The following is a 27,750-nucleotide window of genomic DNA, read 5'->3' as shown; positions in this document are numbered from 1 at the left end:
CGCCCCGGGGCCTGTGCTCCGCAAGGGGAGAGGCCACAACAGTGAGAGGCCCGCGTACTGCAAAAAAAAAAAAAAGTGTACAAGTTTGTTGCTCAGATGCTAACGTTGGCTTAACGATGGGTAGCTGGCTTTATCTGGAAAAAAGGAGTTTCAGGTCTTGCCAGCAACGCTGAACTGACAAGAGTGTTGAATTTAAACTCGGCGAATGTGTATTGAGCGTTTGCTAAGGATGAGACGCTGCAGGTCAGGCTAGGTGAATTTAAAGAGGGCTCTGTCCCTGTTTCAAACAAGTTACAGCAATCTAGCTACTACAGGCAAAACCACACACACACACACACACACACACACACACTCCAATTACCCAACTGACCAAGGGAAAAAATATTAGGGTCACATTCTTATGTTTAATGTGTGTACCAATGCATCATTATGACTCTCATAAAAACAGGGGAAATAACTAAATGGGCTATGCATTGGTATTTTTGTTGGAGAGAAGAGGAGACCACAGCTTGGAATGGCTAATTAATTTGCTTAACATACTCCAGGTCTTTAATATCAGAGCCACAGAGGTGCTCCTGGGGCCTGTGCTTTTTTTGCCACCATGTGCTGCCTGCATCACCCAAGTATTTTTCCCTGTAGCCCTAGAGTTCATTGAGGATATTTAATGCAGCCAGTTCCCTCTATATTGAGATTTATTGTTTACTCGACCTTTTCCCTCACTGATGAGAGGGCAGGAATCTGGTAACCTTCCCTCTCTTGCACCCAAGTATCTAGCACTTATTTGAGTGATAAAAGAAGAATCTCCAGCCACCAGCTTCCCTCCACAGTGCAAGGGATGTTAGCCACGGAAATACCCACCACCGGAAGCTCATGATCTCAACTCATGGCCCTCTCTTTAATTGTTTGAGGAGCAAATGGTGTGATTTCGACAGCAGTGTGGACTCCTCAAGAAAACACGCAGTTTTGATGCCATTTCATTGATATGTTTTCTTTCTTTTTTTTTTTTTAACATCTTTATTGGGGTATAATTGCTTTACAATGGTGTGTTAGTTTCTGCTTTATAACAGAGTGAATCAGTTATACATATACATATGTTCCCATATCTCTTCCCTCTTTGTCTCCCTCCCTCCCACCCTCCCTATCCCACCCCTCCAGGTAGCCACAGAGAACCGAGGCGGTATCCCTGTGCCATGCGGCTGCTTCCCACTGGCTCTCTACCTTACGTTTGTTAGTATATATATGTCCATGTCTCTCTCTCGCCCTATCACATGATATGTTTTCTTTCAAACGTAGATATAAACGGAGGGTTGGGCTGGACAGTGTGCCATGAGACTCAGGAGAGAGGTATCTGGCTCATGCAGACTGAGGGTTGGGTCTTATTCCCAGGAATGCTTGGATTCCCAGAGGCAGTGAAAACACACATTTTAGCAGAATTAACTCAGCAGTGCAGTGCATGGTCATGAGCTGAAAGTTTAATTACAAATAAGATTGCATGGTCTCTCTGTCACCAGCCCAGCACTTCCTGGCCTGGACCCGTGGACCCCATGAAGGCCTCTGCAAAGGAGGATGTGTGTTGGGGGCTAGGGGTGGGGAGGACACTTTTCCCTGCTCTCTAAAGGACTTTTGCCAAGAGATACTAGACAGAAGGAGAATGTTCATCATATCAGATATTTTGAAATGCAGGACATTGGCAGGGATTTTTTTTCCTGTTCCTTCTGCCTTTAACTCATCAACCCTGACCCCTTCCACAGCCAAAATGAGGTACAGTTTGAATGATTCAAATGACCTCTTTTCCATAAAGCCTGAACTTTCCGCTTGTGCATGTAATCGTCTTCTGAACCGCACAATGCCTCATCTGTGGGCATGGTGGCACTTCTTATTTTCAGTCTTGTATTATCATTTTTTTCTGCATAGGCCTACTTCCTTCCCGAGCCTGGCATACCATATATATCTATTGAATTTAATGGATTAAACGGTTTTATCTGAACCCTTGGCGTCCTTCTGTTTACTTTAATTTCACACTTTCAGTTTAAGCGTCTACAATGCGTGAAGCATCATTATTGGGCTTTAAGACACATCCGTGTGGGCATGCACCCTGGCTCCATGCATCGGTTTATAGTTTGCCCAAAATGTTTTTAATCATAAAAGCAAGAATAATAAATGCTTTATCTGCGTAATACAGTCCTACTGAAATTATGTGTGGAGGTCATAAATTCTTCTGTTACGTTTTAAAATGGTTGTCATCCAGACCACCCTTTAGTCATTCTTCCATTACTGCGCCCCCTTTGTTTTAGCAGAGACGGACATCAGAAGCAGAGATCCGTTCACACAGTCTGCTTGATCTCACAGGATGTTGATCAATGCGGTCAACTGGATCCATTCCACTTGACCTGCTCGTGCATACCGACCCCAAGCAATTCCTACCCATTAAGCCTTCTAACTAGGAGAATGCTCCCCTAGTTTTCATGAGTATCACAATAAACAGTTAATGGATGGAACTAAGAGTTATAGCAGGAGAGCCTAAGCCAGCCTGTGTCCTCCATGCAGGAGATGCTTGCTAAATCTTTGCTGACTGAATCTTCTAGCAAGAGCCCATGGTACAATGGTCCTGTAGGCATTTGACTAGATCTACATCATGTTTATGCATATCTGAGGCTGGTTACAATTTTTTTTTTGACTGTAGCATATTTATTTTTCTTTCTTAAGACATTTCCACTATGCGATTTTTACTACAGAGTTTGTAGGTTAAATTCTTAACCAAGTTTCTAGGGATTACATTTGTTCTGTTCTGAGTACTTATCCTCTTTCCAGATCAAAGTATTAGGCTCAGGTTTTCAATTTAATGTAACTTACAAGTAAGTAACTTACAAATAAGTATTCAAAAAATGTTAATAAAAATATTAAGTCCCTGAATCTTTTACCGCCCAGTAAGAACTCCTAAGCATCTAAGTTGGAAGAGGGGACGATCTAAGTGTCATTCTCCTGACTGAGCTATTAAAGTTTCTGAGGTCCCCATCTGCAGGTGAACATGGTGTTGAAGTAATGAATGTTCTTCATTTGAAAGAAAAACAGAGTTTTCAGGTTGGCGTGTGTCTTAAAAATGTACAGCAATCTTTGCCAAAGCCTAGGCATTCGGTCAGCCTTTCTCCTTAACTCTTCATAGGAGTTTCCAGTTGTCTTTGATGCTGATTACTTGTATCGCAGAGTCTGTAGGAACCCCCATACGATCTCATTTTCTCCTCCTTTGTTATCAGAATACATTGTGTCCTGATGTCCAGATTTTACAGGCTTATTGAGTAAGAGAGGAATTCAAATGGAATATTTGTTTCCTCTGAACACAGTTATATCTGTTCTAGAAAATACAGAAGGGAAGAAGAATTCCTCAGATTTTGCATGGAATATGTGAAGGCTCCTCTCATATTTCTCTTAAATTGATGTCATCAGTGAAGCTGAGCGTTTTCCGGTGGGTGTCACAGTCCTGTTGCCCGGCTCTCAGAGGTCTTTGAAATGCTGCATCAGACACCCTGGGGAGATGTGGACCCGCCGTGCACTCCTCCCAGAACAGTGTCCTCCTCTTCACGCTCCATCTTCGTGGTTTCCACGTGGGAGTGATTTGGGTAGCTGGGTTCTGGAAATGTCTCTGGTTGAGCTGCTGGTATTAACCTGCAGCACAGAGTCCCTTTCCTTTTCTCCTGCCAATGCCACTTGCCCGTTCTAACAACTTCAAGAGATCTTACTCTTCAGAAAGAACCACGTGGCACTCCAGTTCCAAGAACATATCAGAATTAAATATTTCTTCTTTGTTGCTTCTGGTTTATGCCAAAAAAATTAATGTGAGAATGAAAGGATATGCCAACATCCAAAGGCAGTGGAGCCCCACAGCATAATCTCCTTTATCAGCCAAAGGAGACAGAGGTCAGCCCTTGTTTGAGGACTTCATTTGTCTTGTGCTTTCCTTGTTGTTCTTTTGTGCAAAGTACAGTGGCATCAGGGAAGCCAGGCTTTGCGCTGCATCTGGGCTGCACAGCCTTATCTAGTGTTATTCTAGCTGGTTGACTCAAGTCTTCGGAAAGGAAAATTCATCTGTTCATTCACTTGGGATTGTTTTACTATCAGCACAGGCTTTGTTGCAACCAGTAGTTTGCTTCCACCCAGGAAAATGCTTTCCTTTATGGGGAAAAAAAATTAATTCAAGCAATTAAGACGAGAAAAGAAAATTGGTGAGGTTCTCCCTGCACTGCACTTTTCTTGCTCTTGGATATTTGTATTCTTTACCAGAATTTTTAAATGTTTTCTCCTTATCTTTTGCTAAAAATGATCTGTCACCACTCTCTTGTTTTTCAACAGCATGAGTGACTCATTTGCAAAATTTGGCTTTCCAGTAGTCAATGTAAACGTTAAACGGAGTCAAAGTAATCATAAATGGTTTCATAGTCTCGATAATTATACAAATATGTAATTTCCAGAAAGAATAGCTATAAGATTTAATTTTTGTTCACTAAGAAATTCTAAATTACCTTTTGATAATTGTGCTTTTTAAGATAGGAATTGAGGAAGAGCATGGGTGTAGTGGCATATACATGGGCCACCAGTCTGATCTGGGGTAAGTCCTGGCTTAATCACTGACAAGTTACGTGACTCTGAGCAAGGTTCACACATCACTTTGTTCCTCAGTTGCTTTGTCCACAAAACCTTCCTTGTATGATTGTTAAGAGTTGAAAAGATAATGTATATAAATTTAGCCCTTAATAAAATGCCTGACACATAGGGGTTGCCTTATGAATTTTCTATATATAATAGTAATTTTAGCCATCAGTGTTTTTTCTATGTAATGCAGTAATCATGAAAAATGCATAAAGAGAGAATTATGTCACCAACTATAAAATGGTTGCATTCCTACTGGCAACTATAAAAAGTCCAAGATCCTAAGTCAAGGAACATGATGATCAGGTGCTGTGAATTAAGCCCCCAGATCCTGGAACAGCACCGATGTTCAGATGCTTAGGCGTTATCAGAAAACAACGTGTGTTATCTAAGGAAATGAGACAATTGCTTAAAAATATTTTCTTTAGCTTGTAGTGTCTAGTGATGAATTAAACAGCTCTTTGAGTCATCAGAGATGCTCTAAAAAGAATCCGACACACTCCACCTCCCCCCACCAAGAAAGTATTTTTCCTGTTTTTAATCAGACTCCAGTTCTTTGTCCTTTATTTTTTCAGGCTCTTGTACTGACCTGTCTTGGGAATGTTAAAAGCCTGGAAACACTCCCTTGTCAATGCTCACTCAATGGACAGTATTTTATTGAGCAAGACAGATTTTTCATTTTAGAAATGAGACTTTCCACATTATGACATTACCAATAGCTAGTTATGTATTTTTATAGGAAGCGATGATATCTATTTCATGGCTGGGAGGCTGCATGCTGGTATTTAACCAGCAGTTTGCAGAGGTTTGCTTCATGATGTACTGCAAGATGCTAAAACGTGCCCTTTGTCCTCAAGTGATTCCCAGTAAAATGTGTATCTCTCCTGGCTTCTGTTTATCTGGGGATTGTGTTTCCTGTCATTACTAAGACAATGCCATGACCATAAAGTGCATGTAGGTTAATACCTGTAGACATCTTACAACGAAGAGGGAGTTGGAGGTGGACAGTTCACCCCACAGGAGCTGTAGGACACCATCCCCTGCCCCCCAGAAGGGGATGAAGACAGCTGTTTTCTTCTACTGGTGTGCCTCTCCCCACCCGGGATGAAAGTTGCGCTTTCCTCCTCTGTGCCTGATGTCTAGCTATGTCTTCTCTTTGTGTGGGGAGCACAGTGAAGATAAGATGTAGGTAGACATTCTACCACCAGTGTTAGGCTTTTATATTTATATTGGAAACAGGATGTTGTATGGGGTCACTTCTGCTAACAGTGATAAGCCAACTCAGAGTGGCCACTCGAACTCAAAAGGAGTTTGGTAAACTTCCGTCAAATTGCCTACAGACCATCAGATAAGTACCAGATGTTTATGTTTGTCACACACACGGAGTGAAACGTTCCACACTTTCAGTGAATGCAGTTGACGTTCAGCTCTGTGCTACCCCCTGCCGCATCCTCCCACCCCATCACCGTCACCCTTAATGTTAAACAGAAAGTACATCAAACTCAGATGTGAAATCACACCCATCTTCCAATTAAAAATAAAGCAGCTGTGAAATAATGAATGACATTCTTTCAAAATAAGAAAATAGTGGTGGGAGCAGAGCTGATTGGATTTAGGGAAAGCAGGTTACTTAATTATGGTTATTGTGTGTCTGAATTCTTTTTTTTTTTTTTTTTTTTTTTGCGGTACACGGGCCTTTCACTGTTGTGGCCTCTCCCTCTGCGGAGCACAGGCTCTGGACACGCAGGCTCAGCGGCCATGGCTCACGGGCCCAGCCGCTCCGCGGCATGGGGGATCTTCCCAGACCGGGACACGAACCCGCGTCCCCTGCATCGGCAGGCAGACTCTCAACCACTGCACCGCCAGGGAAGCCCCATGTGTGTCTGAATTTTTAGGAGAAGGGAAATATTGTTTAGGATGATGAACCCTCCAAAACACAGAGGGCTGCCATTATGTAGAACTGCTCGGGGTTGTGTCTTTGTCTCTCCAGCTGCCTGTCTTGGGTCACCAATCTTGTCTACTGGATATGAGGTTGGTGAGAGCTCATCAGAATTCAAAAAGCTAACCCACCAAGAGGATGGCCAGATTTTGAATGGTGTTCGTGACAACTGATGATTTTGGCTTCCGAATGAGCAGAGCACAGTACTCTTTAGAGATCAATCCATTTCTTGACAAATAGTGTCTATAGCGGTGAGGGAAACATGGTAGGTTGTCTAGTGATGTTATTTCGTTCATTCATTTCCTCCCCATCGCCTCTGCCCTTCCTATTCCCCCTTCTCCCTAGAATAGCCTTTCCCTTTTTATCCACTTGTGAGCTCCTACTGTGCATCTTTCAGTAGGTGTCTTAGACATCAAAGTCAGCTGTGAGATGTGTCCAATCCCCCTACCTCTCCTTCCTCTGTGCATTGATTGCCCCATCCTGTAATCTTGTGTTTGTGTCTCCCATTCTTGCTGCTCTTTGTATCCTCACCACTTAATACAGAACTTAGTGGAAACGCAGTACTAAGTGTCCACTGGATGAATGTCAATCAAGGTGAGTAGAAGTGTTCACAGGCGGCCGGCTGATTAAATAGATGACGCTACAGTCAGGCCATAGAATACCATGCAGCCATTGAAATTGATGATGTAGAAAAATACTTTTGGCATGGAAATATATCCATAAAACTAAACGAAAAGCAGAATATCAAACATAGAGGTAATACGACCTCATTTTTACAATAACAAAACATACACACGATGGTTACATATATTTTGCATAAGGAAATTGGAAGGCTATTATCAGCCTTTATTTCCTATTGGCGGTCTTATGAAGATTTTAATTTCTCCTTTAATCTCTTCTGCATCTTATGAATTTTCAATAGACATCTATCACTTTTCTATATAGAAAAGCAGATATTCCTTAAAAGAAATCATAAAAGTCTGGATAGAAGTAGAGGAAAAACACAATATGATGAATTGACAGATGGAGACCTGAGCTTTGCAGTAAACATCTTGGAGTCAGAAGTCCCTTATTCTGCCCATCAGAGCAAAAAGAGGAAACAGTCATTTGCAGTCAAAAAAAAGAGGAAAATGTTCTTTTAAGTTGACAAAACTTTACATGTGAAGGCACAAAGACAGAAAAGGCATATCTTGTGTTAGGAAGGATAAATACTTTATGCGGCTGGAAGATACGGTTGGAGGGAGGTAGATGCAGCAGGTGAGACTAAAATAGCAGGTAGATCGAGGCCAATGTCATGATTAGCAGAGATAGCTTCAGCCCTGAGAAAGGTATAAACACCCAGATGTTAAGTCCCTCTGGGTCTCCTGACAGATACCTGTGGTGTGAGCAGTTGTGCTTCTGAGGCTGAGAGTTATCTATCTCCTCCCAAACTCTCTCAGGCGCTGAGGGTCTCTGTTAGGGCATTCCACAAAGGTCCCCAGGGAGAAAGGACTTAAAAGAACCTCTGTGGTGTTGCCAGTGAGCGTCTCCACAGTGCTGGTCTGTGTCTTGGTAGAGTTCTGGGTACCGTTCAGTTTTTTGTGTTGTTTTTTTTTTTTGCGGTACGCGGGCCTCTCACTGTTGTGGCCTCTCCTGTTGCGGAGCACAGGCTCCGGACGCGCAGGCTCAGCGGCCATGGCTCACGGGCCCAGCCGCTCCGCGGCATGTGGGATCTTCCCGGACCGGGGCACAAACCCGCGTCCCCTGCATCGGCAGGCGGACTCTCAACCACTGCGCCACCAGGGAAGCCCGGGATTCAGTTTTAATTGCAACCGTTCAAGTCCCAGTCCTAATCATTTGGTGAGATTGTCATTCATCCTTTCTAAACCCAGTGGTAGTAATGTTAGGAAGAAAAATGAAATGAAATTTCAGGTATCCCAGCACAGTGAGCAAGAGAATCTGCAGAGTTTTAAAGCACAACAGGAAACCTTATGCAATTACAAGGGGAGGTTGTGAATGCATTTCATTGCTGTTGAGAAAAGAAAATATCTTTTCTTCTTTACGAGTGATTCATACATATGCTTTGGGGCCTTTCAGTCTGGGACTTTGGTCGTTTCATGTGCGGGCACCTGGTTAATTTCAGTCAACGGCTCCTTCCTTTCAAGTCAGTTGTTTCTAGTGCCTAGGATTCTTCTAGTTGACCACCAGTTAACTTCTTTCTTACCTAGTAACTAAATCTTACCCTGAGAACAAAATTTTAAAAATAGGAGACGTACAGCCAGGGAATGAAGTTCTAGAGTTATTTCCAGTCAGCCTAAGCTGCACATACACTCCATTTCCAAACGGAAGAGCCATTTGTAGGTTTGACAGGAAGAGTTTGTTTGCACAGCTCTACTTCATGCCCCCTTGGATGTCAAGGTTTTAAGGACCCTTCAGGATGAAAGTGGATTCGGTATTAGGCATGAGAGCATGACTCAGTGGACAGTCAGCAAAGCACTAAGTGTCTGAGAGCATCTGAAAACAGTTGAAAAAGTTCCGTGCAGCCATGTCTAGAGTGCCCATTAACTTTCAAGTTGCAGCATTAGGAAATCAGAGTTTTTGCAGCAACCTGAAATCATCTGGCTATTTGTCCAGAATAGAGTTAGCTTTGGGCTTTTGCCAGATGACATCCAGAAAAGAGCACCCAGTTAAATTTGAATTTCAAGTGAGCAACGAACCTGTTGTTAGTATGTCCCAAATATTGCATGGGACATATTTATACTAAAAACATTTGTTGTTTATCTGAAATTCAAATTTAACTGAATATCTTGCATTTTTGTTGGCGAGATCTGGGAAACGTGGACTGCCTCCGTTTTTTGAAATTTGTACACAAATTCATACAAAGTACTAGTATTCACTTTGGGAATAAATGCAAATTCCAGTTAACAAGTATAGGCACTTGATAAAATATGTCGGACAAATACTTATTTGTTAAATTAAGATTTAGAACATCCACCATTATTATCTTAAAATATTTATTGCTATTAAAGGCTCGCTCCTTTTTCTTTTAAATCTGGTGAAAGCGTTTATAGCCTAGACTTTACATCTTAAAAATCAGGAAAATGAAATAAAGATTGTTTTACATTGAATGGTATCCCCTTCCTTTCTAGATGAAATCTCCTATTGTTGAATTGTGTTAAGTTCAAGTTGGCTTCTCTGTGGCAGGGACATGGCTGTTTTTCCTGGATGTAAATCTTGGTTCAGTTTTGAAGGAATTGGCAACCTGTGGATTTAACTACTCCAAGGGCCTTCAGGAAGAAGCAGTTCGTGGAAGACAATAGCCGTTCTTCACAAGGCAGGCTGTACATAAAATGGAAATTCTTTAGCTAGCTGTTCATGACCCGTGGGCACTAGAGGGTTAATTGAAATATTGTTTTCAGAAAATTGGGTTGTCATGTAGCAACTGGAAAGCAGGATTCAGAAGTTGTGGTTGTGGGGGGGCGGTGGTGTGCTTAGGGCTTTTGGGGGGTTTTGTGTTTTGGCTTTTGTCGCCGTTTTCAGGGAAAACAGCCTCTTACTAGTGAATATAATATACGGTTGAAATATCTTGTTACTGTTAATGAGTTGTAACGTGCAATTACTTTTTGTGTCCTTTACAAAATATTTGCCAAATATTTGTGCTTCATTTCTTTAAAATCGCTGTATTAGACAGAAATCCAATAAATAGAGGGCATAGTAGAGGAAAACAATTTTATAGGAATAATCAAATGTATTCATAAAAGGAAAATATTTCTAATGTAGAGAAACTGGTAATGATTTTTGTTTTAAGATGATTCTTGGTTATTAACAATGGAAATAAGGAAAGTTAAAGAAAAAATACCTATTTCACTCTTCTGAAAGCATGGAGTCCTAGGAAGTCTGAGAGGGAAGGGGTCTTCCGGGTTATCTGGTCCGACTCGTTCATTTTACAAATGAAGAACTAGAAGCCTAAAGATGAAGTGACTTGTCAGAGGCCCTATAGAGCAAACTCAAGGCAGAGCTGGTACTGGAACCTTGAGGGCCTGATCTCTGTCCTTCCCATTCACATCACAGGGCCATGGGAACAACTCAAGCCACTGCAGACCTCTGGGATGCAATCAGGGGCCTCGGGCTTTGGTCACCCTCTGGGCATCACTACTGTGGTGCCCTCCAGGTGGCCCAGCCGTCAGGGTGTGAGAAAGTCTAGTGAGGGATGAAGGTAAGGCCATTGCGCTGAGGAACATCTCCCCTGGAAACTCACCAGCGGGAAGCTTGTTAAGTCCTAGCTGTTGTCCCACAGAGGCATCGTTCCTTTCCAGATGGATGCCTGGGAATCCTCCTGCCTCTCAAGCTGAACTACAAGGAGAGATACGGAAAAGGAAGAAATTTAGGTGGATCAAAAATCCTAACTTTGCCCTCCTTTCCTCGACTCCATTCCAGATTATAAATCTATGGCCCATTTCTCAACCCTCAGTACACACAAGTGCTTTCAGAGTCAGGATCGTTCTGATCCACATTCTGTTTGGAAGGAGGTAGGATGCTGCAGAGTGATGGGAAGTGGGATCATGTTAGACTCAAGTTCTAGTCCAGGCCTCTCTGTATCCAGTATGTGAGCTTATCTTGTTGGTCCTGATTTTCTATTTGTAAAATGACATCTATTAACGTGCTGTTTAGAAAGTATTGTGAATCTCTTAGAAAATACAGTAACATGATGTTGAACCCAGTTTTCTCTTTTGTACCAAGGATCAAGCAATCTTGGTGGCAACGATGAGAAAGGTCTCTTTTTTGGCCGTTGCCAACCTAGGGCAGTTGCTTTCTTATCATATTGGAGGCTTTCTTGGGGTTGTTGATGCCGATGGAATTAGGGTCTGTTGATCCCAGGTGGATGAAAACTACAGATTGGTACCCACAGGAAAAGATGCTCCACATTCCGGAGGTACAAGGATGGGCAACTGACAAGGCTGGTATTGTCTTGTAGGTAGACCTGGGCCTTCTGCGCTTTGTCACAGCTGTCGGGACACAGGGAGCTATTTCAAAGGAAACCAAGAAGAAATACTACGTCAAGACATACAGAATAGACATTAGCTCCAACGGGGAAGACTGGATCACCATAAAAGAAGGAAATAAACCTGTTGTAAGTTTCCCTTCCACCTCCTCCAACAATCGGGTCTTTGAAGTGGATGATCAATTTTCACTTGTTTGTTTGGGAGCTTGCTGTCTTGCCTGGTTTATTTTCGAATTGATTTAAAATGAAAAGTGCAATTAGAGGTTTAAATCTGACCAAGGGGTCTCATGTTCCCAGATCCAGAAGCCAAAAGGAAATTATATGGATGTTTCCAAGAAAAGTCAATACCGGCCAAATTAAGTCAAACTCAAGAATCACTTTAAACCTCCCACGGGGACACAGACTATGCACAGGATAAACACCATCCTCTTAGAACCTCTGGAGTTGTTTTGTTTTGTCTTTCTGCCTGTGTTTCCTCATTCTCTTTCATAGATTGATCCTTTCTTCCTCTCTGTAATGGGCTGGTTTTAGAAGACTCCTTTTTATCTACCCTCTGTGGCTCACAAACTAATTTACAAGTGTGTTTGGCTGCTTCTGTGCGAATGAACAGGACTACAGGTGTTCCCTCAGATCCCATGAGCCACACGCCACCTCCTCACTACTTTTCCATCGCGGAGGCCACACCATGCCCTGCCCCCCGGGCACTCTGCTCTGAATGATTTGGAACTGAGATGTTTTTCTCAGCCTGCTGTTTATTTGAAGTTATGCTTGCTCTGATTTACTAATCAAAAGATTTTGGAGAACTCATGCTTGCTGTTTCCCCAAAATTAAAAGCTTGCCCTGGAGGCCGAGTGAAATGCACAGAATTGGTGAGGATAGTAGCAAAGATCCAGGTAACCTGGAATCCTGGGTTTGGGAAGAGACCAATTAACATGTCCTTGTCTCCATCTGGGGCAACCCTGGCCTTGATTTTCTCCTTCTGGGTCTGAACCTGAGAAAAGCCTCCTGGGTGTGAAGTGAGAGGCCTATAAATACCCTTTGATTAGCTGCAAAGCCCTCCCTGTCCCTTAGGGCAGGCAGGAAGGCCGGAGACATAGGGATGCAGCTGCTCTGTGAACAGACCAGCTCAAGGCCGCTGTCTAGCCCTAGAGGATGTGGAATAGATCCTCCATCTAGGGAAGAGAAACCCTCATAGTCATCATTGGTGGAGATCTAGTGAGTAAATTTTGACCCTGAGTGTAATGACTTATTCTTGTTTTGGAGTTGTTTTTTTGAAGGCATGCTTTAGTTTCAAACAAACGAAAAAACACTAATGCCAAGGACACACCAACATACAGAAGAACCCGGAGAGAGTAGGGAGGGCTGACACCAGCTTTCAGGCCGTCTCTTTAATCAATGAGCACTGTCTCTCCAAGACACGCTTCTCAGCCATGGTCTGCGGTTGTCCGCGTGGCCTGGATATGGGTGTGGGGAGCACACGAGGGCCGTAGGGGCATCTGACGTGCACACAGCTCACTCCCGGTCCATGATCTGGGTCACCTTGGCACACAGAGGGCCTTCCAGAGTAGGAGGCAGAAAGAATAAAAGGTCAGCAAAGACCTGGCATGTGTCTGCACCCCTTCACTGAACCCGAATGAAATCCCCACATCCACCCGGAGTCCAGCTCTCATTGCCCACCTGCCTTTCACTACTTTGGGGCCTTTCAGGCACCGCCCCCTGCCCTGCTTTCCTCAGAGAGATTTGGCTTATGTACCTCAGCAACAGTGGCCTTTGACCACCAGCATTCCAGCAGGCCTCTTTCTGTTGGCAGCATGTGTGTCCTTACCTGGTTTTCAGCAAACATAAAATGCCTTCAGGGTGAACCAGACTGTGGTCCCTCCCTGAGGTGGATCCACTGGCCCTTGAAACACTGGTTTGGGAAGCTCTGCTCCTTCAGGCATGTCCCCATTATTCATCGTCACACAAAAATGCTTCCACACAGATTGTTTCCGAGAGAGATTTGCTGAAGTAAGACAGAAATCTAAAGTCTGTCACAGGCTGGGATAAATTCGATATTAAATCATCTCAGGAGAGGGATCCGGCTAACAGCCGACTTAGTAAAGCATTTGACCACCTCCCATGGAGCAGGCCTCATGGGCTAAATGGAGTAAAAACTCCAGGCTGACTCTCCTAAGCCCCTTCTCCCAAGGGGACGGTGGTCCTCCTCCTAGGACTCATCTGGGAAGGTGGGTGGGAGTCTCTGCACCTCTGATGGCCCAGAGATGCTCCAGCTACACAAGGCCTGTGACTGAGACATGGTGCTTTTACACAGCTGTCCCCACCCAGAGCTGGAGTAAAATCCAAGGGAGTGGAGGCTTTCAGTCCCATCTGAGACTGGTCGAGTGCCGGAGGGTTCCACGTGGCAGACAGTCCCCGTTCCTCAGAGATCTCACTGGAGGACACTGCTGTGGCGCCACGCCCAGGCTGAGTGCCTCCGGCAGACACTTGTGGGAAACCGGTTCGTGACTGGCACTCATTACATCTGCAGTTACATGCCTCATCTTTCTTAGAATAAAATGACTCATTTTTGAAACTAGAAACAGAAGCCCTGGGAAGACTGATTCTCATTACATATCATTTATAACTCAGTTTTGATTTTGACCGCTAACACATAATTTTACCAATAACTGAAAAAGATTAAAGTCTTTCCTAAATGTCAGGGATAAGATCTTCCATCAAGAAATGAAGTTAAAAGGGAGGAAGCTCCCTGACCTACTGCTGAACATAACCTAGAATTTTCAGAAAGTCAGACCCTACATTGAACTCAAAAAGCACTCCTTTGAGGGGTTCCTGGAAAGTACAATAATGAGAATTCCCAAGAATTGTCTGCAGTATTCTGTAAGTCCTTCTGATAATGTTAATAATTTTCCCACTTTTTTAGATAATAGCATAGTATTCTATAACAAATGCTATCCTTATAATAGTACCTTTGGAGGCTCTATCCTCTGAGAAAATTGAATAGATGATTAGGACAACATTCTATATTAGACACAATTCTTTCTGATTGCCATTATTCGGAAAAATAACATGACAAATTATTAACACTACCTCAACCACGGTAAACAGTGAGGAAATTGTAAATAATTTGACAAGCACTGGTGAAAACATATTTCTGGATTTGTTTTCAGACAATCCAAAATGTCTGCTATTAAAGGGCCCTTCCTTTTTCCATCTAGATCTTTCAGGGAAACACCAACCCCACAGATGTTGTGATTGGAGTTTTCCCCAAACCCCTGATAACTCGATTTGTCCGAATCAAACCTGTGACTTGGGAAACTGGCATATCTATGAGATTTGAAGTCTATGGCTGCAAGATAACAGGTAAGATTGAAGATCACCTGGGTTTGATTTACATAAACTTTTAAATATAGAGAGAGTCATTTGGTATAAATGGGGTCGGTCATTTTCATTTGATAGTTAAGAGCATACGCTTTGGATTTAGACAAAAGTAAGTTCAAATCCTACTTGTACTACTCACTGGCCTCTTTCTTTGGGCAGTTTATGACCTTTCAAAGCCTTAGTTATCTCACCTGGAAAACAGGGTTGTTGTGATAACGGATCAGCTAGTGGATATGAAGCATTTACACAGCCTGACGTGTGGTGGGTATTTACTAAGTGGTGCTTTTCCGCTAGACGGCAAGCTCCAGGAAGGCAGGTAAAGCTCCAAGAAGGCAGGTACCTTCCCCGTCATCCTCTGTCTCCTCGGTACTCGGCACACTGACTGCTACTTAGTAGATTTACAGTAAATAACTGTTGCGTGAAATGTTCTTCACCTGCTTTGTCTTTTTACTTTTTCTTCTAATTTACATATATATTTTTTAATTGAAACATAGTTGACTTACAATGTTATATTAGTTTGAGGTGTACAGCATAGTGATTTGATATTTTTGTAGATTATACTCCATTTAAAGTTATTACAAAAGATTGGTTATATTCCTGTGCTGTATATTATATCCCTGCATCTTATTTGTTTTGTTTTTTAACTTTTTATTTTATATTGGAGTATATACAGTTAACAATGTTAATTTCAACAACTAACAATGATAGTTTCAGCCAAAGCGACTCAGCCATACATATACATGTATCCATTCTCCCCCGGACTCCCCTCCCATCCAGCCTGCCACTTAACAGTGAGCAGAGTTCCCTGTGCTATACAGTAGGTCCTTGTTGGTTATCCTTTTTAAATATAGCAGCGTGTACATGTCAATTCCAAAATCCCTAACTTTCTCTTCCCTCCACCCTTCCCCCCGCCCCCCGCCCCCCGGTAACCATAAATTCATTCTCTAAGTCTGTGAGTCCGTTTCTGTTTTGTAAATACGTTCATTTGTATCATTTCTTTTTAGATCCTGCATATAAGCGATATCATACAATATTTCCCTTTCTCTGTCTGACTTGCCTGTCTTTTTAATTTTGAAGTCTAGAGGTGACCTCATCAGCTGTAGCTGTTCAGGAGGAGTTTAATTTACCAGAATTTCTCCTTTTACTCACTTAACTGCCCTGACAACTTTCTCCTAGGTTTTGGCTCAATATATGTCTATCTTTTGTTGAATGAATATGCTAACATTAGAAATCAATTTGTCAGTATTTCTCGTTTTTGAGTTTGTTTCTTCTGACATTAAAAGGACTTTAAAAGTCTCTGTTAAATTTGGAACAAGTAGGTGGATTATATCCACTTGAGAGGCGAAGATGAGGTACTGGGCGATTAAGTGGCTAAAAAGATAGGCAGGTACCCAGCAGGGAGTAAAAGAAGGTCCTGTTATTCTCACTGTGTTTCTATGGCGACCAGTACTGCTCTTACTTGTCCATTGATCTTCTCTGTATTCTGAAGTAAGTAGCAGTCACGTTAGAATTCCTCTCCGTGTAAGTAAATACACTGCAAATTTTTCATTAAAAAAAAAAAGTACAGTGTAACCTCCATAGTAAGCTTAAAACTTCAAAGACAGAATCGGTAACTGATTCACCAAAAAGTAATTAAAAGTAAACAACGTTTAAAAGTCTGAGAACTGGGACTTCCCTGGTGGTGCAGTGGTTAAGAATCCGCCTGCCAATGCAGGGGACAGGGGTTTGAGCCCTGGTTCTGGGAAGATCCCACATCTCGCAGCTAGAGAAAGCCCGAGCACAGCAACGAAGACCCAACGCAGCCAAAAATAAATAAATAAATTTATTTTAAAAAAAATCTGCGAACTATCTTTCATATAACGTTAGTATACATATTAAGGGCGTTTAACTTCTCATTGCATGAATGCCAACACTGTTGTTTTTATTTTTATCCTCTTAAGTATAATTATTTTTAGAGAAGGAAACTATTGACTTTTGAAGGAAGAAAAAAAATCACCTGGGCAGTTTTCCATGAAATTACAAGCAATTTGAAGAAGAGCTAATGAAGGAGAAAAAAAAAAAAATACATTTGTTTACAGTACAGTTCGTTTTGGAAAGTGAAAACTGACTTTTGATTTCTTCCCCAAATTTTATTTATTTCCATCCTAGAGACAGACTTGTTTGTTGTTTTAGGATCTAAGCATTTAGAAAGTTCAAGTCCTTGGAGGCAGGAATTGGGTGGAGAGGGGCTTGGAGGGAGAAAAGGGCTTTATTCCTTTTTTTAAAATTTATTTTTTATTTATTTATTTTTGGCTGTGTTGGGTCTTCGTTGCTGTGCGCCGGCTTTCTCTAGCTTCGGCGAGCGGGGGCTACTCTTCATTGCAGTGCGCAGGATTCTCATTGCGGTGGCTTCTCTTGTTACGGAGCACAGGCTCTAGGCACATGGGCTTCAGTAGTTGCGGCACGCAGGCTCAGTAGTTGTGGCTCACAGGCTCTAGAGCGCAGGCTCAGTGGTTGTAGCACACGGGCTTAGTTGCTCCGTGGTATGTGGGATCTTCCTGGACCAGGTGTCCCCTGCGTTGGCAGGCGGATTCTTAACCACTGCACCACCAAGGGAGTCCCACCTTGGCTTTATTCTTGATCAGCAGTTGCATGAAAGTTCTAGGTCATTTTCAGAGCATTACAAATGTGAGAGACTACCCATAAATTCATAGAAACAAGGCCATCTGAGGGCAGGGTGGAAATTTCTGGTCCATTCCTCCCACCTAATTTCATGTCACTGTACCAGAAAAAAAGAAATAAACTTCATAAAGACTCCAAATGCGTTAGTGTGAATTCTGAATTTCTGGCTCTCCTTTTAATTAAACAAAATCCTTGTTTAAGCCTGAACTCCTCTTTCTCATTTTCACAAGGATTTTCCTGACAGGTAATTCTAGGCCTATGAGTCTTCACAGATAAACAAGGCAAATAATTTACTGGATTTTAAAAAATAGTTAAATGACCTAGTTATCTAAACAGATGTCTAAAATACCATGTTTTGATATTTTCACACATATTCTATTTTACAGTTACTTTAAGTAGCTATTTTTTTTCAAATTGTGTACTGCTACTGTCTTAATAATAACCCCTAATATATTTTAGACACTTTCTAGTAAGATCTTTCTAGTAAGATCGCTACAACCGCCAAATAACTGATCAAAGCAGGTTTTTGGAGAGGCCAGTGTGTCATAACGATGGTCACACAAAAAGAAGGTGTGCAGACATATCCAGGCTTTGCTCTGGGCTGTCCATTTAGTGAATGCGTGACCATGGACAAGACCCTCAGTCCCTCTTATCTCCATCTCCTTGTCAGTCAGTGTATCTCCATCTCCTTGATTCAGCTGTAATGAAGATTTAAGCGAAAGGATTTTATAACGCTTGGCTTAGAGTAAGTGCTCACTAAATGGCACCCAGTAAATTAAACAGTTCATGGTACTCAATAAATTGAACCTAGAATAGGCCCCGGCAAACAGAGCCCCTAATGAGACAATGATATCAGTGTTTTCTTCTTTTTTTGTTGTTTTTTGGGGCTTTTTTTTGTTGTTTTTTGTTTGTTTGTTTGTTTGCGGTACACGGGCCTCTCACTGTTGTGGACTCTCACGTTGTGGAGCACGCTCTGGACGCGCAGGCTCAGCAGCCATGGCTCACAGACCTAGCCGCTCCACGGCACGTGGGATCTTCCCGGACTGGGACACAAACCCGTGTCCTCTGCATCGGCAGGCGGACTCTCAACCACTGCGCCACCAGGGAAGCCCTCAGTGTTTTCTTCTTAATTACCAGAGTAGATAATTTTCATTTTTTAGAGGCCATGGTCCCCTCGGTGGAGACCAATGAAAGAAATACAAGACTGCAGGTTCACTGGGGGTCTGGAAGATGCATGAAAGCAGGAGCCATGTTTATCTTCTTTTCCATTGCGTCCCGTGTGCCTGGAACAAAGTACATGCCCAATACACTTATTTTTTTAATGAATGAATGAACTGCAGTTTTATCCATTTCTTACGATAAACAAGTGACTGGATTGCAAAATTTTACCCTTTCCGCTTAAGTGGGCAAGCCCCAACTCAATCTGGATTTTTTTAAAAGAAACTGTTGAGTTAAAAGTTACCATGAGAATAAATCACTTGAATCCAAAGTCTCCAGAGCCCCCAAGTTTTAAACCAATTTTTCCATTCAGAAATTATTTTTTAGAAATACAGCAATCCTGGAATAACCAGCGTATACAATGGTGGGGTCACCATATAGAGAGATAAGGAAAACAAAGTTGGAGCAAACCATTCTACTTTGTAGGTAATTGACAAAGGAGCATTTTCATTATTTTGACAAGGCAGGCTTCATCATTTTGGCAAAGCTGGAAACTGGTGAAAATGCCCTTGCTGTCTGAGAACACACCACAAACGCTGTTGACTTTTTCGTTAACCAGAAGTTAATTAACTGAGGCTTCTGCACAGGTCAGCGTGTTCCTGTGTTGATCAGAGTTTGCAAGGATGATCTCAGGCCCTACAACATCCAGAGTCATCGAGGGAAGATTAAATTATGCTCATTCAGCTTCACCCATCAAATGCAGTTATTACCTCCTCATTCCTTGAAAACTGGTTAACTATTTGATTTACCAGTATATCTGTTTTCACGTTAAAGCTCAGTTCAGAGATTTTACTGGACAATAAGGTCAATGAAAATAACCACTGCCAGAGGGGAAAGGAGTTGCGGGGGTGGGGGGTTGAAAAGGGTGAAGGAAATTAAGAGGTACAAACCTCCAGGTGTAAAATGAATAAGCCACAGCGATGTAATGTACAGTATAAGGAATATGGCTAATAATATGGTAAAAACTTTGTACGGGGACAGATGGTTACTGGACTTATCATGGTGATCGTTTCATAATATATGCAGATGTCAAATCACTATGTAGTATACCTGAAATTAATGTAATGTTGTACATCAACTATATTTCAATTAAAAAAAGAAAAGAACCACCTAATTCCCCATCACAGAACTCATTTCTCCCTCCCATCTAGGATTGGTTTTAAGGGTTCTAAACAGGGTTGCCAAGAGAAATACAGAATGTCTAGTTCAATTTGATGCAGATAAATGCATAACTTTTTAGTATAAGTTAGGTCCCATGCAATATTGGGGACAAACTTATACTAAAAAATTATTTGCTGTTTATTTGAAATTCTGATTTAGTTTGGCAGCCTGTTTCTTGTGGTGTTGTTTTTGTTAGATTATTTGTTCGTTAAATCTGGCAACACTATTTCCAAAGGATCTGAGATGGAGCCAGGCTAATCAGGGCACATCTGAGCCAGCCTACTGTGGACGAACAGAGCTACAGCCTAGCAGCTTATGCAAGCCTTGAATTGTTAGTGGAACCTTTCTCCTAATCGTGGCTAAAAGTGAGTCACTGGTTTTCAGTCAAAGGCAAATCAAGGTGCCTCTTCCTTGATCTTGGATGAGGCCGACTTGCAGAAGGAATGCCCTTCTGACTGCACGAGGGCTATGTTGGCAGGATGCGGGCTGGCATCACGAGGCTTGTGGATGCGAGGACTGTGCCCCAGCCAGCTCTGCAGTAGAGAAGGGACATTCTTCCGGTAAAGGTTCTGCCCTCCTTACAATATTCAAGTTAATTGTGTTTTTCTCCAAATGGTAACGTCTGGTACATATTACCAGCTAAACATTTTCTTTGCAAAAGCTGGTTTTGAATCGGACAGGTGTGACCACAGTGACCAAAAATGTGACTTCTATTGTTAACACTATAATTTCTGAGACCCTCAGTAAAATCTTTTTTGTCAATCTTTTTATAATCCCCATTGAATTTATTCTTGGTTTCCAGATCCCAGCCTGGAGCAAATACTGCGGCTGAATTACAGGAAAGGGTGCTTGGGGAAAATGACAACTGCCTTTTATTGTGTTAATAAGCTGATTCATTCAACAAATATTTGCAGAGTAAATACCAAGAATAAAGGGCACAAGGAGTCATAGAAAAGTTTTTAATATGACTTGGTTCACTCCCTCAGAGAACTTAAAACCTGGGGAGGCAAGTAGCAAACCCCAAGAACTGAATATGGCCGGTATATATGAGACATGCAGGTGGAGAGCTAGGAATAGTCCCAGAAAAGGAAAACCATGTCTAATTGGAGAGATCAGAAAAATTGAATATATAAGGTAAAATTTGAAAACAGGCCAAGATTTTAAGATAGTGGGAAGGATAAAATGATGGGGAATTCTTTAGTGGAGGGAACAGAATGAGAGAAAGCCCCCAACTACTACCACCACCGAGGTGGGGGAGCCTTCATTGAGGAGGGGCCTTGCAAGGCCGTGGTATGGAAGACCTGGCACACTGGGTTGAAAGTGCTCACACTTCCTACTGTCCACTCAGAAATGTAAAACTTTGTAATGCTATACTTTTGTTTTGCCTGCCCCCTATTTTTTTTTTTTTTTTTTTTTTTTTTTTGCGGTACGCGTGCCTCGCACTGCTGTGGCCTCTCCCGTTGTGGAGCACAGGCTCCGGACGGACGCGCAGGCTCAGCGACCATGGCTCATGGGCCCAGCCGCTCTGCGGCATGTGGGATCTTCCCAGACTGGGGCACGAACCCGTGTCCCCTGCATCAGCAGGCGGACTCTCAACCACTGTGCCACCAGGGAAGCCCTGCACCGAATTTTTGAGTAAAGAAATGGCATGATCTGAACTGCACAACTCAGGTGGAAAGGATCTGAGTAATTCATTATTAAGGGTCAGCTGGTAACACGGACACACCCTAATTGTATTAGAAACATGCCTCTCACGATGGTTACATTTTAGGCTGAATTTTGATTTATGCAGAATGGAGTTGTTTCAAAGAAAAACAGATTCTCCTTCCTGGCATGTCCTCAATGGAGATGTACAATTTTGAAAAGAGAATAATTGAAGTGTTGAACATTTTGTTATTAACCCACCAATCAATTAATCAGTGATGGGTACTCTTCTGCTCAGAAGCTCCTTGGGCTGCTGTGGAAGATATAGAAAGATCTATGATGCCATTCATTGCCTTTGAGGAATTTCTAATCTGGTTCTGGACACAGGACTCCCAGTCTTAAAACATGGAGAGGAACGGCTTAATGCTAAACTCCGTGCTGCTTCCTGTATGGTAGTCATATTTCTGAGAAGGGAGGGTTCAGGATAAAGGATAGAGTCATTTGAGAAGTTTTCAGGAAGAGCCTTAAGCTGGGTTTGAAAGTCTGGGCAGAACTCACCTCTGTCAACAGGAGGATGAGGGGGCAGCAGGAACATTTTGAACAAAGGCAATGATGAGAATTCTCTCTATGGTATGTGGGAAGAAAATGGATTACTGTCAGTAATAGGAAATAAAATTAGATACCTAGGATGAAGCCAAAATGAGGGTGTTGAAAAACCAGATCGAGACTTTTTACAGTGTCCCATAAATAATGGAGAGCCATGGAAATTTTTCAAAGATCTCTCTCTTTTTTTTGTTGTGGTCAAATGTACATAACATAGTTTACCATTCTAACCATTTTTAAGGATACAATTTAGTTGCTTCAGTAATCACATTATTGTGTAATCATCACCACAATCCATCTTCAGAACTTTTCATTATCCCAAACTGAAACTCTATACCCATGAAACACTAACTCTCCACTCCCCTCCCCCCAGCTTCTGGAACCCACCATTCTACTTTATGTCCTTATGAATTTGACTCTTCTAGGTACGTCATATCAGTGGAATCGTGCAGTATTTGTCCTTTTGTGTCTGGCTTATTTTCCTTAGCAATGGAAGAGTTTTGAACATTAAGAGTGACATCACAAAAAAAAAAAAATTATGAAAAGAGACGTGGGTGTTGTTGATTCAAAACTGGGGTTTGAGAGGGTAGTCAGGAGACCACTTGGCATGTAGCCATGGCATCAAGACGATACCAAAAGAAATGAAGATCGCAAGACTTTTTTTTTTTAACAAAAATATGACAGGATTTGGTAGCAGAACAGGAATGGAAAATGGAAAACGGAAAGACAAGATGACTAGGCAGGAGCTAGCTGATCGGTGGTGATTTCCACCCATTAAAGTGCAGAGTTGGATAAAGGGATTTGGTGTCAAGGGGAAAGGACTGTTTCTATTTGGACTTGGGACATCTGAGTTGACAGTGGGATCGTGCAAAGTTCTCGTGCAGTTAGAAACGGGGGTGGGGAGGACACCTCGGGGGAGGATGGGCCCCTCCTTAAACGCTCAATCCAGAGGTTTCCCCCACCCCCGGGAGGGGGCCCTCCTACCTCTTCAAGCTGAGCCGAGCACTTTCTTTCTCTTCACCACCTCATCATCTTTTTGCTTTTGTTTTGGCAACTTTCCTGCTGTTGGAATTATTGGCTTACACTTCTCCAGCCCCGCATAAACTGAACCTCCATTGGGCAGGGCCTGTACTTGATCTAGAGATAACTTCTGGATACCAAAGGGACAGAACGTCACTACTTTGACCTTAAACTTAGAAGAACTCAAAAAAGGGAAGAAATGAATGTTCTTATCGAGATTTTCTTTACCGGACTGTGAGTGTAGGGCAGGGAGTGCAGAAAGAGGAACGGGGAAGCTCTGGTTTAATGTCAGATGATCCAGACATTTGCAAATCTACATGAATGCATACAGACCATGTTTTTATTCAATATGTTGGATTCTCCTTCTAAGCATGGAGACTTCTAGAAAATCATTTTACATCGCCTATTCCGTTCCCCTCTCTAGATTATCCTTGCTCTGGAATGTTGGGTATGGTGTCCGGACTTATTTCCGACTCCCAGATCACAGCATCCAACCAAGGGGACAGGAACTGGATGCCTGAAAATATCCGCCTGGTGACCAGCCGCTCGGGCTGGGCACTGCCGCCCGCCCCACACCCGTACGTTAACGAGTGGCTTCAGGTGGACCTGGCGGAGGAAAAGATCGTGCGGGGCGTCATCATTCAGGGGGGCAAACACCGGGAGAACAAGGTGTTCATGAGGAAGTTCAAGATCGGGTACAGCAACAACGGCTCGGACTGGAAGATGGTCATGGACCACAGCAAGCGCAAGGCCAAGGTGAGGCCTGGGCGGGGGCGGTGCCAGGAAGGGGGGGCGGTGCCGGGAGGGGGCCCCCCCTCACGGCCTTGACTTGAATCAAGGACCCCGGCCTCTTCCTGCGGAAGCGCTGCTTCTCATTTCCTGAAAGCCGTGGGATCTGCGGGGGCGAGTGATGGAGACAGTAAGATTCTAGGGGAGATAGGAATTCCACGGCTGAGAATCCCGTCGCCGGTCACCTTTCTCTCCCATAGGGAACAGCAGGTGGCTCAGGGGACCGGGAGGTCGTGAGGGTGGGTCCAGGGGGCCACTGCGGTAGGAATTCAGGATCTCTCTGCAGACTCTAATCTCTCCGTGAGCACCCGCCCCCAGGCCCCTTCTCTCACGCATCCCTTAAGTGTATTTTTAAATTTTAAAAAATTTTTATTTTTTTTATTGAATGAAAGAGTCTTTAAGTTCTATAGTGCTTTACAATTTTCAAAAGTTTCATAATTGTGCTGAAATACACATAACAGAAAATTTGCCATCTTAACCTTTTTAAGTGTACAGTTCAGTAGGGTTAAGTACATTCACGCTGGTGTGCAAGCCCATCTCCAGAACTTCCTTATCGTGCAAAACAAACTCTGCCCCCATTAAACAATAATTTTCACCCCCTCTCCCCCAGCCCCTGACAACCACAATTCCACTTTCTGTTTCTATGCATTTGACTACTCCGGGAGCCTCATGTAAGTGGAATCAGACAATATTTAGCCTTATTTTACTTGGGATGATGTCCTCAAGGGTCATCCGTGTCGTAACCTGGGTCCGAATTTCATTCCTTTTTAAAGCTGAATAATAGTCTATTGTATGTACAGACCACATGTTGGGTATCTATCCATCCACTGACGGACACTTTCATTGCTTCTAACTCTTGGCTGTCATGAATAATGCTTATGTCTATTTCTTATACATTGGAACCTTTCAAAAAGCAGTTGGCCCTTGAGGATCTAGTGAAAAAGAAATATTCCAACCTTCACCAGGACACGTGGCATAATTTTTTTTTTTTAACGGAACAGGTATTCTTTAGTGATTATGTTCTTCTAAGGCTCTTGGTTAAATACATGTGCATTTCCTGAGCACAGAACACCAACTAGGAAAGGGTACCCCGAGTATGCTGCATGGCCTAGAAACTGATTTCAAATTAAAATAAGGAAGAGCCCCCAGAAGTTCAGTTCTGCATGCAGAGCTATATGTGGGTTCTGTATTCAACTGATGATACTTCTCACGCCTAGCACAATTGGCCTTTCGGTCCCAGTCTTTCTGTCCCTGCTTTGCCAAGGACCTACTCCTTTTATGAAAAGATTTTAGCTCATTAGAGGGAATGGGAGTGTGGGAATATGGCTTCATACAGTCACTGGGGCCAAAGGCTTTGCGGGCAATAAACAAAGCCGGGCCACGCAGCCAGCTCCCACTCGGCCCAGATGTGGAGGCTCTGCAGAGACTGTCCCTATGGCTGCGCTCCGCACCAGTGGGTGGACCACCAAGAGGGATGATGCTGTCGGAAATGTAAGAATTCCTCTCCCATCTCGTCCCCAGTTAACTTGTGGTTTCTAAAACATTTCCAGTGTTGTGGGGGTTTTTTAATCTATGTGCAGCTACTTTCTTGCTTGTGTCCATTTCATTTCCCCCTTTTATGTCTACCCCTCTTGTTTTGGTAGAAGAAAAAGTAAAATAAACATCAGAAACTGGAGTTCCCTTAAGAGGCGATCTTTTCTGAGGAGTTGTGAGCCCTGTGGCTTTAGCACCAAGTGTGAATATGCTGCAAGTCAACAACTTCCCGGAGCCACTGTCGCATGACAGTGTGAGCTGTTGTGACACTTTCTTCAACATTCGGTTTCTAAGAGGGAAAGGAAACAAATTGCCATAGGCTTTGGATGGGATGCGTCTTATGCTTCCTGGCCTTCAGTATCTAATCCACTCGTCTGCGATCAAGTCTAAAGCTATCACTCCCTTTGTAGGACATCGCATATAGCATTCACAAGAAGCCAGCACACAGCTTTCCATTTTAACAAAAAACTCCATTCAAGATTGTTTGAATGTGTTAGATTTTTTCCTAAAATATTTCATCCATCATTATCATGTTCTTATGTATTTAAACCATAAAAGTTTCTAAATTGTTTACATGGCATCTGATCTCTGATTCCTAACATGTCCTTCCCCTGGAATAAAATCTTCAAGATGAAAAAGGAAACTGGTTAAACCTTCCATTTAGGAGCAGTATTTATTTCTAAATTGCACAAAGATAGTTAAAACATACTATATTTAAACTTGCAAATGAAAATTACCTGCTTAGGATGCCAAGTACCTTTTACATACAGTAAAGGGAGCACACTGTTTTGTGTTCTAAAACAGCACTTTGATGGATTTAAAATCCTCTATGCCCTCACCTTACTTCCTACCCTTAAATAGTGCATGATGGACAAGGTACCCCAGAGTCTTTGAATCAACTAGACTTTTCAGGGGCAAATAGATCAAAATACTCCAAGCCCTCTTCTTCTAAAGCATGATTAGTGAAAGGACACAAAGACATTTTGTAAACAATCCTATGTTAGCAAACTTAGCCCAATTCCATACGGCCCTTCCTTGCTAATATTCTGCCCAGTTCATCACTGACAACGTTTATAATGTACTTACATTGTGCTAATTCTTTGCTCAAGGTAAAAGTAGGAGAAAAGCCTGGGACTCCGTAGATATAAGTGCTTTTCTCCTGAGAATGTTGGAGCTATGTTAACGTACACAGAACTTGCATGTGTAGTAATACTATTTTTACTATAATTAGTATCTTACTGAGAACACTTAGTTGGGACTGACGTTATACGTCAGATTCTCAATCTATCAAGAATGCAGAGGCCCCCGGTAGTGAACTTACTCTTGAAAATGATAAAAGGAAACTTTAATGGAGAGAGGTGGGTCTGTATTAGCCCTGTACTTCTAGATTCCTGGAGGATTTTCTGAGTTGGAAAAGGTCAATTAATTTACTTCTAGAACTCAGAAAAAACCTCTAGTTATGTCACAACCTTCCCAATCTAGCTTCTCTTACTTGTGTCACCCATTTGGCCTAGATATTTCTACCACCGAATGATGGCATCCTTGGCTGGTTTGTGATGTTTTGACCCAGGTATTGGGCAGGGTTCCCACTCCTGATGGATTATGGCCACCCACTCAATATGATCTACCAGATTTGGAAGCCCAAATCACAATCCGTTTAAGGAAAAAGCAATGAAACTGAATGTGTGGCCTTGGGAATAGACCTCAGTGTCCTAGACTTCAGTGTTGTCATCTATTAAAATGAGGAAATCAGACTAGATTGTTTCTAAGGGCAGTGTGGTGAAGGGCGCCAGATAAGACTGGTAGGTCTGAATCCCAAGGTCATGGGCAAATTATTTGACCTCTCTGTGCCTTGCCTGTAAAAGAAGGGCAATAATAGAACCTACCTCTTGGAGTTGTCTTGAGGATTAATTGAGTGAATACATTTTAAGCACATGGAACAATGCCTTGCACGAGTAAATATCTCATGATGCTTGATATATCAAAGGATACTCCCAGTGATAAGGCAGTTTGATTTTTCTAATCCCCTCCCCTCTTCCCATTCTGGACAGAGTTAGGAATGATGTTGGGAGAAGAGGATACAGAGAGGCTTATCCATTTCTTAAAAAAGAAAACAAACCTAGCCATTGCTCTATTTCCTTTTTTTTTTTTTTTTTTTTTTTTTTTTTCGTTACGGGGG

General features: G+C 42.5%; 1 protein-coding gene across 5 annotated transcripts in view; it reads left to right on the top strand.

The window, feature by feature from the left end:
- The window catches only part of NRP1 (neuropilin 1), a 140,324-nt gene that overhangs the window by 84,525 nt on the left and 28,049 nt on the right, over window positions 1–27,750 (top strand). For all 5 annotated transcript variants that reach the window (XM_007471322.1, XM_007471323.1, XM_007471324.1 and 2 more), the window contains exons 7-9: window positions 11,538–11,693; window positions 14,780–14,924; window positions 23,674–24,005. In XM_007471322.1, the coding sequence (XP_007471384.1) occupies window positions 11,538–11,693; window positions 14,780–14,924; window positions 23,674–24,005 (633 nt within the window). The remainder of the gene's footprint in view (window positions 1–11,537; window positions 11,694–14,779; window positions 14,925–23,673; window positions 24,006–27,750) is intronic.

Source organism: Lipotes vexillifer, unplaced genomic scaffold (assembly GCF_000442215.2).
Source record: "Lipotes vexillifer unplaced genomic scaffold, Lipotes_vexillifer_v1.1 scaffold1049, whole genome shotgun sequence".
Classification (NCBI taxonomy): Eukaryota; Metazoa; Chordata; class Mammalia; order Artiodactyla; family Lipotidae; genus Lipotes; species Lipotes vexillifer.
The sequence above is the reverse complement of the archived record's forward strand: the minus strand, read 5'-3'. Positions and strand labels throughout refer to the sequence as shown.